Raw genomic sequence first — 13891 nt, forward strand, 5'->3', positions numbered from 1 at the left:
AGGACTGAAACAAGTAAAAGAGAGGTTGTTGCCAAGGGCTGTGGAATCGGAAACAGTTAAGGGGTAGCCGGATGGCATAGGAGTCGGTAAAACTATACCAATTCTGACTCACATTATTTTTATTATTTAACTAGCAGAATTGCCCGGCGTTGCTCGGGTTTGTAAGGGAAATAACTATATAAGCATTTTTAGAGAGTTATAGCCAAAAAATAGCAAAAAAATGCATTAAAAATGGAAAAAAAATGATGGTAATTTTTTTTTTTAATCGTTGACACATCGTAGATATTTTTAGAGTTACTTCCCTTATATAATAGCGAAAAAATGCATTAAAATGGAAAAAATGGTAAATTTTTTTTTAAATTGTTGACTCATCGTAGACATTTTTAGAGTTACTTCCCTTATATAATAGCGAAAAAAATGCATTAAAATGGAAAAAAATGATGGTAAATTTTTTTTAAATCGTAGACTCATCGTAGACACGTGCTAATACCCAGAAGGGCTCGATATGAATCACGACTATAAGAGACCCGCTTTTGGTTAAACTGCACCGCAAAATGTGGGAGTAGTTAGGAATCTAAATTGTAGGAGACAGAGTCTCACACACACAACTTCAATTTTATATATAAAGATATAAGCCTACTCAAAGTATAAATATATGCATCTGATGCTTCTTAGGTCCAACTTTTCTCTCAAGGTACCTACACTCTGTCGAGTATGAACACTGACATTACACATCCATCGGAGCATACTGTCTTCATTGCTTGCAAACTTACACATGTCCTCAGCAGCCACGGCCCATGTTTCTCTGCCATGCACCATACATTCTACCTTTTACTCTGAGCAAGGCCCTTTGTCACCAGCAGAAGTAGGAGCTCTTTAAACTTTGCCCAGGCTATATATATATATAGGAGTGGCTGTGTGGTAAGTAGCTTGCTTACCAACCACATGGTTCCGGGTTCAGTCTCACTGCGTGGCATCTTGGGCAAGTGTCTTCTACTATAGCCCCTTGTGAGTAGTTTTGGTAGACGGAAACTGAAAGAAGCCCGTCGTATATATGTATATATGTATGTGTTTGTCCCCCTAGCATTGCTTGACAACCGATGCTGGTGTGTTTACATCCCGACACTTAGCGGTTCGGCAAAAGAGACCGATAGAATAAGTACTAGGCTTACAAAGAATATGTCCTGGGGTTGATTTGCTCGACTAAAGGCGGTGCTCCAGCATGGCCGCAGTCAAATGACTGAAACAAGTAAAAGAGTAAAGAGATATATATATATGTGTGTGTGTTTGACGGGCTTCTTTCAGTTTCCGTCTACCAAATCCACTTACAAGGCTTTGGACTGCCCAAGGCTGTAGTAGAAGACACTTGCCCAAGGTGCCACGCAGTGGGATTGAACCCAGAACCATGATTCTGACTCACAATATCTTTATTCTTTAACTAGCAGTTTCGCCCGGCGTTGCTCGGGTTTGTTTTGACCCTTTAGAATTGGAATTTTTGAAAAGTAAAAATTTTGCATTATGTAGCTTGTTATCCTCTTTAAGTGAACATTTTCTGGTTGAAATACACTGAAAAATGGCGACACAGCAGTAAAAAAAATCGTTAAAAAATAGGGATTTTCATAGAAAAAACAGCACCTTTTTGATGTAAATAATTTTTGGAGTTAACATGGTCCGATTTTAATTTTTTCTTCTACGGAAGGAAGAGCAAGCCTTCTCCTATCATACTCTCAATTTTGGTCAACTTGTGCCGCAGGGTCTCGGAGGAGATAGTGTTAGTTGAAGGCTACCAAACCTGCCACACACAGACAACTTCAGCTTTATATAAAGATAGACATAAACCCTAACCCTAACCGGAGGCGCAATGGCCCAGTGGTTAGGGCAGCAGACTCGCGGTTTCGATTCCCAGACCGGGCGTTGTGAGTGTTTATTGAGCGAAAACACCTAAAAGCTCCACAAGGCTCCGGCAGGGGATGGTGGTGATCCCTGCTGTACTCTTTCACCACAACTTTCTCTCACTCTTACTTCCTGTTTCTGTTGTACCTGTATTTCAAGGGCCGGCCTTGTCACTCTCTGTGTCACGCTGAATATCCCCGAGAACTATGTTAAGGGTGCACGTGTCTGTGGAGTGCTCAGCCACTTACACGTTAATTTCACGAGCAGGCTGTTCCGTTGATTCGGATCAACCGGAACCCTTGTCGTCGTAACCGACGGAGTGCTTCCATCCAACCCTAATCCTAACATATAAGCCTACTCTAAATATAAGTGTACGCATATGCTTTATGAAAAGGACAAGCGAGACCATAACCTGTGGGCCTCTACCTGAGATGTAGCCAGTCCACTTATGCATACCTTTCCTTCTTGGGACACAAAACTCTACTTGTGAAGACCTGTTGAGGCAAGTGAAAATCAAAATCAAAATCGATCAACATGAATGGAAGTTGTAGCTGTGATACCAGTGCTGGTGGCACGTAAGAGAACCATCTGAACGTGGCCGTTGCCAGCGCTGCCCTGACTGGCCTCCGTGCTGGTGGCACGTTAAAATACCACCTGATCATGGCTGTTTGCCAGCCTCGTGTGGCCCCCATGCCGGTGGCACATAAAAAGCACCATCGGATCGTGGCCGTTGCCAGCCTCGTGTGGCCTCCATGCCGGTGGCACATAAAAAACACCATCCGATCGTGGCTGTTTGCCAGTCTCGTCTGGCCTCCATGCTGGTGGAACATAAAAAGCACCATGCGATCGTGGCTGTTTGCCAGCCTCGTCTTGCCTCCGTGCCGGTGGCACGTAAAAAGCACCATCCGCTCGTGGCTGTTTGCCAGCCTCGTCTGGCCTCCATGCCGGTGGCACATAAAAAGCACCATCCGATCGTGGCCGTTGCCAGTCTCGTCTGGCACATAAAAAGCACCATCCGATCGTGGCCGTTGCCAGTCTCGTCTGGCACATAAAAAGCACCATCCGATCGTGGCTGTTTGCCAGCCTCGTCTTGCACCTGTGCCGGTGACACGCAAAAAGCACTCATTACACTCACGGAGTGGTTGGCATTAGGAAGGGCATCCAGCTGTGGAAACACTGCCAGATCAGACTGGGCCTGGTGCAGCCATCTGGTTCGCCAGCCCTCAGTCAAAATCGTCCAACCCATGCTAGCATGGAAAGCAGACATTAAACGACGATGAGGATGATGATGTAGACCACAATCACTTAATTACATAAAGAGAAGTCAGAGGTACTGATAGTTGAGGAGTCAAAGTTTTTAGTTTCGACCCCACTGCCGCGGTTGTTGCAGTGTATCTTGGTCAAGAAAGCCTAGTGGCGCCAATCCCTCTCCAGGCTAAACTCATTTCTATAGTTGAGTGTACTGGAGCAGGAGGCGCAATGGCCCAGTGGTTAGGGCAGCGGACTCGCGGTCGTAGGACCGCGGTTTCAATTCCCAGACCGGGCGTTCTGAGTGTTTATTGAGTGAAAAACACCTAAAGCTCCACGAGGCTCCGGCAGGGGATGGTGGTTGTCCCTGCAGTACTCTTTCACCACAACTTTCTCTCACTCTTTCTTCTCTTGGCCTGTTGCTTAGCCAGCGGGGTGACATCATTTGAAGGCTAAAACAATGCGAAGCACATTGTGACCAGTGATGAGTAGCAAACAACATCTGATAGCCTGGTCAGTCACAGTGATCACGGTGATCTATATATATATATAAATATATATATGTGGAGGGGCAATGGCCCAGTGGTTAGGGCAGCGGACTCGCGGTCGTAGGACTGCGGTTTCAATTCCCACACCGAGCGTTGTGAGTATTTATTGAGCGAAAACACCTAAAAGCTCCACAAGGCTCCGGCAGGGGGTGGTGGTGATCCCTGCTGTACTCTTTAACCACAACTTTCTCTCACTCTTATTTCCTGTTTCTGTTGTACCTGTAATTCCAAAAGGGCCGGCCTTGTCACTCTCTGTGTCATGCTGAATATTCCCGAGAACTACGTTAAGGGTACACGTGTCTGTGGAGTGCTCAGCCATTTACACGTTAATTTCACGAGCAGGTTGTTCCGTAACCGACGGAGTGCTTCCATCCATATTGTACTGGAGCAACAAAAAAAACACAATGGAACGCCCAATCCTGGAATTGAAACCACAATCTTATGGTCAGAATGTAAAGACAGACGAAATACCGCAACCAAACGGCAACTGAAGCCAACATCTTATCAGAAGGGGAAATGACAGAATTGGCCTCTTTCGGTTTCTGCTGACTAAGTCCACTCAGGAGGCTTTGGTCAGCCTGGGGTTGTAGTAAAACGAATCGACCCTCAGTACTGAATTTTTTAAGCCTCGTATTTAAGTCTATCAGTCTCTTTTGCCAAACTGCTAAGTTACAGGGACGTAAACACACAGACACTGGTTGTCAAGCAGTGGTGGACAAACATGAGCACAAAGGCACACACACACACATATATATCTGTATATGATGGGCTTCTCTCAGTTTCCATATAACAAATCCACTAAAGTGTTGAGTAGACCTCAGGCTGTGGCAGGAGATATTTGGTGCATCTGTGCCAGCTAGTCGTAAGTAGTCGATCCTACAACCCTAATCCTAAACCTAACCCTAATCCTAAACCTCACCCTAACCCTAACCTTAGTTTGTTTACTCTTTTACTTGTATCAGTCATTTGACTGCGGCCATGCTGGAGCACCGCCTTCAGTCGAGCAAATCGACCCCGGGACTTATTCTTTGTAAGCCCAGTACTTATTCTATTGGTCCCTTTTGCCGAACCGCTAAGTGACGGGAACGTAAACACACCAGCATCGGTTGTCAAGCAATGCTAGGGAGACAAACAGACACACACACACATATATATATACATATATACGACAGGCTTCTTTCAGTTTCCGTCTACCAAATCCACTCACAAGGCATTGGTCGGCCCAAGGCTATAGCAGAAGACACTTGCCCAAGGTACCACGCAGTGGGACTGAACCCGGAACCATGTGGTTGGTAAACAAGCTACTTATTCTATCGGTATCTTTTGCTGAACCGCTAAGTGACGGGGACGTAAACACACCAGCATCGGTTGTCAAGCAATGCTAGGGGGACAAACACAGACACACACATATATACATATATACGACAGGCTTCTTTCAGTTTCCGTCTACCAAATCCACTCACAAGGCATTGGTCGGCCCAAGGCTATAGCAGAAGACACTTGCCCAAGGTACCACGCAGTGGGACTGAACCCGGAACCATGTGGTTGGTAAGCAAGCTACTTACCACACAGCCACTCCTGCGCAAAAAATAATTTATTTACTTAGTTTAAAAAATTATTTAGGATCGACTACTTACGACTAGCTAGCGCGGATGCGCGAGTGCGCGCACCGGGACCACTGATCGCTAGTAGTACAAGATATTTGACCAAGGTACCATGCAGTGGGATTGAATCCGGAATTGTGTGGTTGGTAAGCAAACTTCTTAACCACACAGCTAAATCCTGAGTGTGTGTGTTAGAGAGAGAGAGAGGGGGGTGGAGGATGTACAGGATCACCAATAACAAGAGGTATTGGTGGTCCTAGAAATAGCAGCCTAGTCTCCCTAAAAATCACATCCAGCCATGTTAAAACGACGGGGTGGCCACGGCTGGAATGCTTTTGATTGTAAAGGTCTGCTGGAGACAGAAATAACGAAAGGTGAGAGGATCACTGAACGACGACAACTGCAAGCGAACGAGGGAGCCTGTTTCTGTTAGAAATAGCAGCCAAATTTCCCTTAAAATTCAAACCTCTACAGGTCTTGCGGTGGGGGGGGGCAGAAATGGTGGTGGATATGGGGGGGTGGCTAAACAATAACAACACAAACAACAACAGCTACAAGCCAACGAAGGAGCCTGTTTATGCTAGAAATAGCAGCCAAATTTCCCTTAAAATCATAACCTCTAAAGGTCTTGCGGGGGAGGGCAGAAATGGTGGTGGATATGGGGGGGTGGCTAAACAATAACAACACAAACAACAACAGCTACAAGCCAACGAGGGAGCCTGTCTCTGCTAGAAATAGCAGCCAAATTTTTCTTAAATTCAAATCCAAACCTTCAGTGCGTTAAATAGTGACACATTGGGGAGCTAAAGCATCGTCCAATGCTAAAAATAGAAGTCAAATTCATTTCCTTCCCTTTGATTATCCCCACTTCCTTTTAAAAGACGATGCAAAGATCATATTTGGAACGGATATGATCACCGTGTTTCCTCTATCTGGCTTGACCTGGGGTTAAGTAACTAACATTAATGCACCTATACAACCGCTCTGCGCTGGAAATAACAGCTGAGTTCCCTCCAAATGAAGCACCACTCACTTAGATGTTGCTTTCCCACCGAAAGAACAACATTTACGCTTCTACGTTGCTAGAAATAGCAGCTAAGTCTCGAGTCAGTCAGCTGTACTGATGTATTTTAATAATAAACGTTTTAAATAGGAAGTTAAAGTCATATGGAAGTGTTTGGTGAGTGAATGTAGGGCAGGATGGGATGGGATGGGATGGGATGGTCGTGTTTGGAACGTCGATCGTTGAACGCGGTTTATTGTGAAAAATAAAACAAGGTTTCGGATAATAACAGAGGAGGGAGGGGGGATAGAGGGAGGGTGTAGAGAGAATAGAGAGAGGGGGAAGGGAAAGAGAGAGAGATGAGACATGGAAAGAGAAAGACATTCAAAGGACGGAGAAAGGGGGGGAAAAGAAAGACTAAGAAATAGAGAGCGAGAGAGACAGGGAGAAAGAGAAATATAGATATATATATATAAGGAGAGAGAGAGTAAGAGAAGAAACAGGAAGAAGAGTAGAAGGGAGAGATGAAGGCAGGGGAGAGAAGGAAAGAGAGACAAAGAGAAAGAAATAGGAAGAGAGGGAGGGTAAGAGATAGTGAGAGACAGAAAGACAACAGAGAGAGAGAGTACACAGAAAAATAGAAAGAAAGTAAAGAGACAGAGAGAGAGAGAGACGCTCCTGTTCACGCGCTGTCACCCGCCACTAAGCCGCCGACTTGGGTCTGTCCAGAGAATATTAGGGTTATAGTGTTGTTGTAGAAGTAGGGAAAGCTTAAAGGAGTCCGAGGCCCCAGGAAAGGGGCCAGAAAAACCCAAGCAAAACCATCAACTAACCTGTATTCTCAGCAGGCATTCTGGATATTTTCCGTTCAAAATCACGCGCCCACCATTAATGATATCCCATAATAGTGTGTATAACACCGACTTCCGTTACTGAGAGAGAAAGTGGGAGGAGAGAAAGATAGCGAGAGAGAGAGAGGGTGACGCGGAGAAAAAGGAGGGAGTAGGAGAAGGCAGAGAAAGATATATAGCTAGAGAGGGAGAGTGAAGAGAGCCGTAGAGAGGGGGGAAAAGCTAGAGAGGGAGAGTGAAGAGAGCCGTAGAGAGGGGGGAAAAGCTAGAGAGGGAGAGTGAAGAGAGCCGTAGAGAGGGGGGAAAAGCTAGTGAGGGAGAGTGAAGAGAGCCGTAGAGAGGGGGAAAAAGCTAGAGAGGGAGAGTGAAGAGAGCGGTAGACAGGGGGGGGAAGCTAGTGAGGGAGAGTGAAGAGAGCCGTAGAGAGGGAAAAAGCTAGAGAGGGAGAGTGAAGAGAGCGGGGAAAAAGCTAGAGAGGGAGAGTGAAGAGAGCCGTAGAGAGGGGGAAAAAGCTAGAGAGGGAGAGTGAAGAGAGCCGTAGACAGGGGGGGGAAGCTAGTGAGGGAGAGTGAAGAGAGCCGTAGAGAGGGAAAAAGCTAGAGAGGGAGAGTGAAGAGAGCCGTAGAGAGGGGGGAAAAAGCTAGAGAGGGAGAGTGAAGAGAGCCGTAGACAGGGGGGGGAAAAGCTAGAGAGGGAGAGTGAAGAGAGCCGTAGAGAGGGGGAAAAGCTAGAGAGGAAGAGTGAAGAGAGCTGTAGAGAGGGGGGGGAAAGCTAGTGAGGGAGAGTGAAGAGAGCCGTAGAGAGGGGGGAAAAAGCTAGAGAGGGAGAGTGAAGAGAGCCGTAGAGAGGGGGAAAAAGCTAGAGAGGGAGAGTGAAGAGAGCCGTAGACAGGGGGGGGAAAAGCTAGAGAGGGAGAGTGAAGAGAGCCGTAGAGAGGGGGAAAAAGCTAGAGAGGGAGAGACAGAGTGAGATAAAGGCAAAGGGAGAGAGAAGAAGAAGGAATAGAGATAAAGGAAATTAGAGGGAGAGAAAGAGTAAGAAAAAGGGAAAGAGAGAAGAAGAAGGAAAAAGATATAAAGAAAATGAGAGGGAGAGAAAGAGCGAACGGAAAAGTGCGGAGCAGACGTTGCTTCCGTATATTTAACTACTCATACCACTACTCCATCGGTTTCGTTCTTTCATTTCACCTTACTGGCTTTATAATTTCTAATTATAGTTTTTAAATTATAAATTATAATTAAAAATTATAATTATGGTTTTTAAATCACTTGATTCGTGTGTCTTGCACTTCGATTTCTTGCTTATCCCTTACCCCTCTCTCTCACTCACATTTAACTCCGAGCCTGCTCTGCTCCTATTTCCGCTTCGCTTAGTTACATCACTCTTACCGCCACTCTCTCAACTCCACTCAAGCTTCACTCATACATACGTTGCAGAGTAGAGTAACGCTGAGGTCCCTTCGCTACATTCAACTACTCAGCCCCATTTATTCCCCTCTCAACTTAGTTTGCTTTACTTCTGCACTTTTAATAAATAATAATAATAATAAAACATTGTGTACGGGGCTCAGGTGCACTACAACTCATCTAAAGTGTGTGTATAGTACATAGGATAATGTACAATCGTCAGGTAAAGAACAGTGCATGGGTCATGACATACACATATGTGTATGAGTATGGAAAGGGGACAATCAGGTCGGAAAGGATGAGGGGCCCCACTTGACTTAAGTGCGGGATCTTTTCGGTTTCACCGGAAGTTTTTCCTAGCGGTGTCGTATGAAATTGTCACCCAAAATTATGACCCTAGTAGGATCTTTTCAGTTTGCTAGAAAAATCTGAAAAATCTGGCCTTCAAACTGAAAAGATCCCCCTAGTATCGATCTATTGCATTTCAATCTGTTTTAGGGTTAGAGGTGGGGGAAGGGTATCTTTTTTTTCTTCACAAATGTAAACAAACCCAATCTGTTTCTTAAACGAGGGACATATTCATACAGCACAGAATGTTTTTTACCTCAATAGACGTCATTGATTGGCTGAAATTGCAGAAATTGAAGAAAATAAAACAACAAATATCTTACAAACTATAGAATTTTCTCAATGAAGCCAAGAGAAAAAGATGTTTAATAAACACCTTCAAGGTACTAGTCTCGTAGACTGGACCCGGATTGCGCTCACGCGGAGGCACGCGTGCGCGCACTAGCCAGACGTAGGTACTCGATACTCGATCCTACGACGTGGCATGCGCTGTGCGCGATTCTCGCATGCGCGTTTTACCCCCCCCCCCCCGCAATTTCACTACGGAATTTTTTTTTTTTTTTTTAATTCGGATTTTGTTTCTTATAGCGGTTTAAAGGACACAAAATATTCAACATATATATATATATGGTCGTTCAGTTAAAAGGAAAAAAATTTTTTTTTAACATTCGTTACTTGGGTTTGTTTCGACCCGCTGCAATTTGAATTTTGGAAAAGTAAAAATTTTGCATTATGTAGTTTGTTATTGTGTTCAAGTGAACATTTTTCTGGTTGAAATACACCGAAAAGTGGCGACACAGCAGTGAAAAAATGTTTTTAAAAAATGTTAAAAAATAGGGATTTTCATAGAAGTACGCTACCAAAATTTAGCGACAGAAAATAAATTAAAAACCAATTCACCTTTTCTGTTGAGTTATGGCAATTCGACCATCGGTGTGTGTTTTGCAAATGTGTTCGAATGAGAAACTGAATATATCGAAACAAACCCAAACAACGAAACTTTAAAAAAAAATTTTTTCGGGGTGTGGGGGCTAACTGAACGACCATATATGTTGTATATTTTGTGTCCTTTAAACCGCTATAAGAAACAAAATCCGAATTTAAAAAAAAAAATTTTATCAGTGAAATTGCGGGTGGGGGTGGGTGGGGGGGGTAAACGCGCATACGTGAATCGGAAAAGCGCATGCGCAAGTCACGTCGTAGGATCGAGTATCGAGTACCTACGTCTGGCTAGCGCGTGTGCGCAAACCGGGTCCAGTCTACGAGACTAGTACCCGCATTTCTACCGGTATACGAAGTTTGAAAATGTTTAGTTACGTGGAAATTATTTTAAAAAACTGCCGGTCAAACGGAAAAGATCCGAAAAGATAAAGAAAATACAATAAGGAGAATGGGTGAGAGAGAATAACAGGGAGAATGAGAGAGGGGGAAAATACAGAGGAAGAGAGGGTAAAAGAATACGAGAGAGAATGGGCGAGAGGGAAATACAGAGAGAGAGAGGGGGTAAAAGAATAAGAGACAGGAAAATACAGAGAGAGAGAGGGGGTAAAAGAATAAGAGACAGGAAAATACAGAGAGAGAGAGGGGGTAAAAGAATAAGTGAGAGAATGAGAGAGGGGGAAAATACAGAGAGAGAGATAGGGTGAGAGAATAAAAGGGAGGATGGGAGAAGGGGAAATACTGATAGAAAAATACAGTGTGAGGAGGAAAAAGGGTGAGAGAGAGAGAGCATAAGGAGAATGGGTGAGAGAGAGTATTTCTTTATTCACCATAAGGTTGAGAAAAAGAGGGGACAAAACAAACGTTGGGGTCAGGGTATCGAATGAGACGAAACGTATGAATAAACAAACAATTAAAATATATACAATTAAATGAGAATGAGTGATTAACAAAAAATGAAGCGGAGGACGCGGTTGACCCCACAAACCACATCCTCACACTGAAGACTTTGCTTTCTCCTTTTTCACATTCTCGATTAAACAGGTTCTTTCACTCGCAACATACTTGCTGTAGACTTCCATCTTTTACGAAACACACTTTGCGACAGGCATTTCTTCTCCAGCCTTATTTTCCGTTTCATGTGGAAAACGAAAAAGTCGATTAGCTCGAGACTGGAGATAAACATGCCTGTTGCAATTCCTTTTACTCTCGTCTTCCACACTACTTCTTTCGCCATAGCAACTACCGAGAGAAAACAGGCTCGCTCCTCCCTATTCAGGAAGGTCGGCGGAACTATCTTAATTACAGATTCGCTCGACAGTTGTACTCTTCTCGAATGCGACAGCAGGTGTTCGACATAAGTCCAGAGTTCAGTCACCTTGGGGCATTGCACAATCGCGTGCAGGACAGTTTCACTGTCCCTCTTACATCTTGCACAAACCGGCGAAGGTGCACACCCATGTCTAAAGAGCTTATCTCGAACCGGTAAAGCTCCTCTGTAACATTGCCAGGCCAGGGACTTTTGGTAATTATCCATAGGCCCCGGACCGAATGTTCTTTGGAACAGGCTGGCCAGTTGATTTTCGGCGAAGCCCAGAGTTTCTCCTAGGTCGTCGTCACACTTAAACTCTACTAACCCTCTATAGAAGAACACGGTAGTAGCCCCGCCACCGGCGTTGCCCGACTGGGAGAGAAGCACGAGTGCCTGATAGCACTCTGCATGCCACATGCCCAACCTCGGTCTACACTTGATCCATGGGTTCAGTTCGTTAAACGATGTGAACTGTGGAAATAACAGCTTGACAAACGGAGACCACACCTGCTCACCGTCCAGGTAAATCTAGAGGTGCCTAAGCCTGAGCGCATGTCTGCGCATTTTTAGCCACGGCATCCCTAACCCACCGTTCAGCGGCTTTTGGCAGCAAATAGAGCGCCTTACAAGAGGTCTGCTGCCCCTCACAAAAAAGCGAAAGAGCATGCGTTCCAGTTTGTTCAGCCACGAATCGGGGCAAGGCACTACGGTTAGGTGGTAAGTGATTACAGAGGCGATAAACACTTCTGCAACCTCCGCCTTCCCTTTCAAGGACAGATTCCGTTCAGACCATGTCTGAGTTAGGAGAACCACCTTTCTCGCCACCTCGCTCCAATTCTTCTCTATCTGGAGATCTGGACCTAACCAGATCCCAAGCATTTTCACCGGTCCTTCCGTCCAACGTCCTACGACGCTGTCGGAAGACATCGACTTGCCCCTCCAGGTGCCGAGTTGCAAGCCGACCGATTTATCCCGGTTGACTTTCGCTCCTGCCACCACCGCTTCGTAGTCCCTTAAGGCCTCACCCACCCACTGTAGGTGCTCGACTCGGGAAACGATGACGGTGATGTCGTCCGCATACGCCGAAGCTGACTTTCCGCACCCTAGATCTTGCGGGGTGCCTCTCATAGTTTCCAACCTCCTCAGCAACGGCTCGAGGGCCAAAACGTAGAGAAGCGGGGAGAGAGGACACCCTTGACGTACCGAACGTTCAATGCTGAACGGTTCCGAAAGGAAACCATTTACCCAAACTACCTATTCGATGTTGCTGTATAAAGCGATGATCCATCCGCGGAAGGTCGGGCCGAAGCCAGCCGCCGCGAGGACCGCCGCCAGATACTGATGGTCCACCCTATCAAACGCTTTCGATTGGTCCAAGTGGACCATAGCCCCACCCTTGCCAGGAATCCTATTTACCCTTTCTAAGGCATAGCGTAGAAAGTGGAGATTGTCTTGGATGGTCCTTCCAGGGATGGCGCAAGTTTGCACCTCGCCAACAAGTTCACCCACGACCCTCGCCAACCTTTTTGCTAAGACCTTGGCCACGATCTTCAACTCTGCGTTAAGCAGAGTGATAGGCCGGAAATTATCAATTAAATCCCCCTTGTTTGGGTCCTTTCTTAACAGCGCTACCACTCCTCGGCTCACAGACTTAGGAATTCTCCCGTTCTGCTGCCAGTTGGTGTACACGCATGCAAGTAGGTGCCCAAACAAGTCTGGCATGCTACTATAGAGTTCGTAAGGCAGACCATCGAGTCCCGGCGATTTGTCCCCGCCGCATTCTGCCAACATATCCTTGACTTCTTTGGCTGTGATCGGCGCCTCACAAGATTTCGCGTCCGGCCCCGATAGACGCGGCGAACCGGCTAGGAAGTCTGCGAGCTTCTCCCCGCACTCCAGCTCGCTGCTCCTCCCGAATAGCTGGGCGAAATGATCATGAAACACCTTGCACATCTCCTCGGGTTCGTTTACTAATCGACCATTTGGGCCCGTCAAGGATCGAATGGTTGAGCTGTTGCCACGCTGGCCCTCTACCACCCGGGCCCATCCGGCTGCGTTGATCCCTTCCTGTCTCATTGCACGGATCTTAGCCCTGACAATGCACCCTTCATGTTTAGCTTGGAGATGTTGGTCTAGTGCTAACCTCGCCGCTAACACTTTCGATGCACTGCCTGACCTCATTGCCTCCTCTATTGCCTTAACTAGTTCCTTTTCTACTTTGTTTCTAGCACTAGCTAGTTCTTTGCTAAACCTAATTGACTCAAATTTGATGGCTCTTTTCAGGGCGTACCACCATTTATTGTTGATAATGGATCCGGTTAACGCCCTCATTACTAATTGTTTAATCCGATTCCTGTAGGCTTCACAGTCCAATAGTGACTTGTTTAGCTTCCAGTAACCGGTACCTCGTCTACACATGCTATCTATGTCGAGCGTACAGGTCACTAATTTGTGATCGCTGTAGCTGACGATATGGTGTTGTGGACAGCTAAGTATTTTCTTATCTTTCTTTCTAGTTATGATTCTATCGATATAAGATCTGGACGACCCGTCGTTTCTTGCCCAGGTCCACTCTGGAGTGTCTGGATGGTCCAGTCTGAATCTATCTGCCAATTCGAAACGACTTAGCATATCGTTGAGGTGAGGTAATCCCCTCGTATTCTTTCTCGAGCCAACATAATCTACGCTTGCATCGCAAATTATGTTGAAGTCACCTAGCAATACTAACGTGTTCGACAC

The 13891-nt window shown here is 45.7% G+C and overlaps 1 protein-coding gene across 1 annotated transcript in view; it reads right to left on the reverse strand.

Annotated features, from left to right (window-relative positions):
- Positions 1-7278, reverse strand: part of LOC115225424 (protein lin-54 homolog) — a 43161-nt gene extending 35883 nt beyond the window's left edge. The window contains exon 1 of the mRNA XM_029796385.2: positions 7130-7278. Within this exon, the coding sequence (XP_029652245.1) occupies positions 7130-7148 (19 nt within the window). The 5' untranslated portion in view covers positions 7149-7278. The remainder of the gene's footprint in view (positions 1-7129) is intronic.
- Between the last annotated feature and the right edge of the window lie 6613 nt (positions 7279-13891).

This window comes from Octopus sinensis, linkage group LG27 (assembly GCF_006345805.1).
Source record: "Octopus sinensis linkage group LG27, ASM634580v1, whole genome shotgun sequence".
NCBI classification, from domain to species: Eukaryota; Metazoa; Mollusca; class Cephalopoda; order Octopoda; family Octopodidae; genus Octopus; species Octopus sinensis.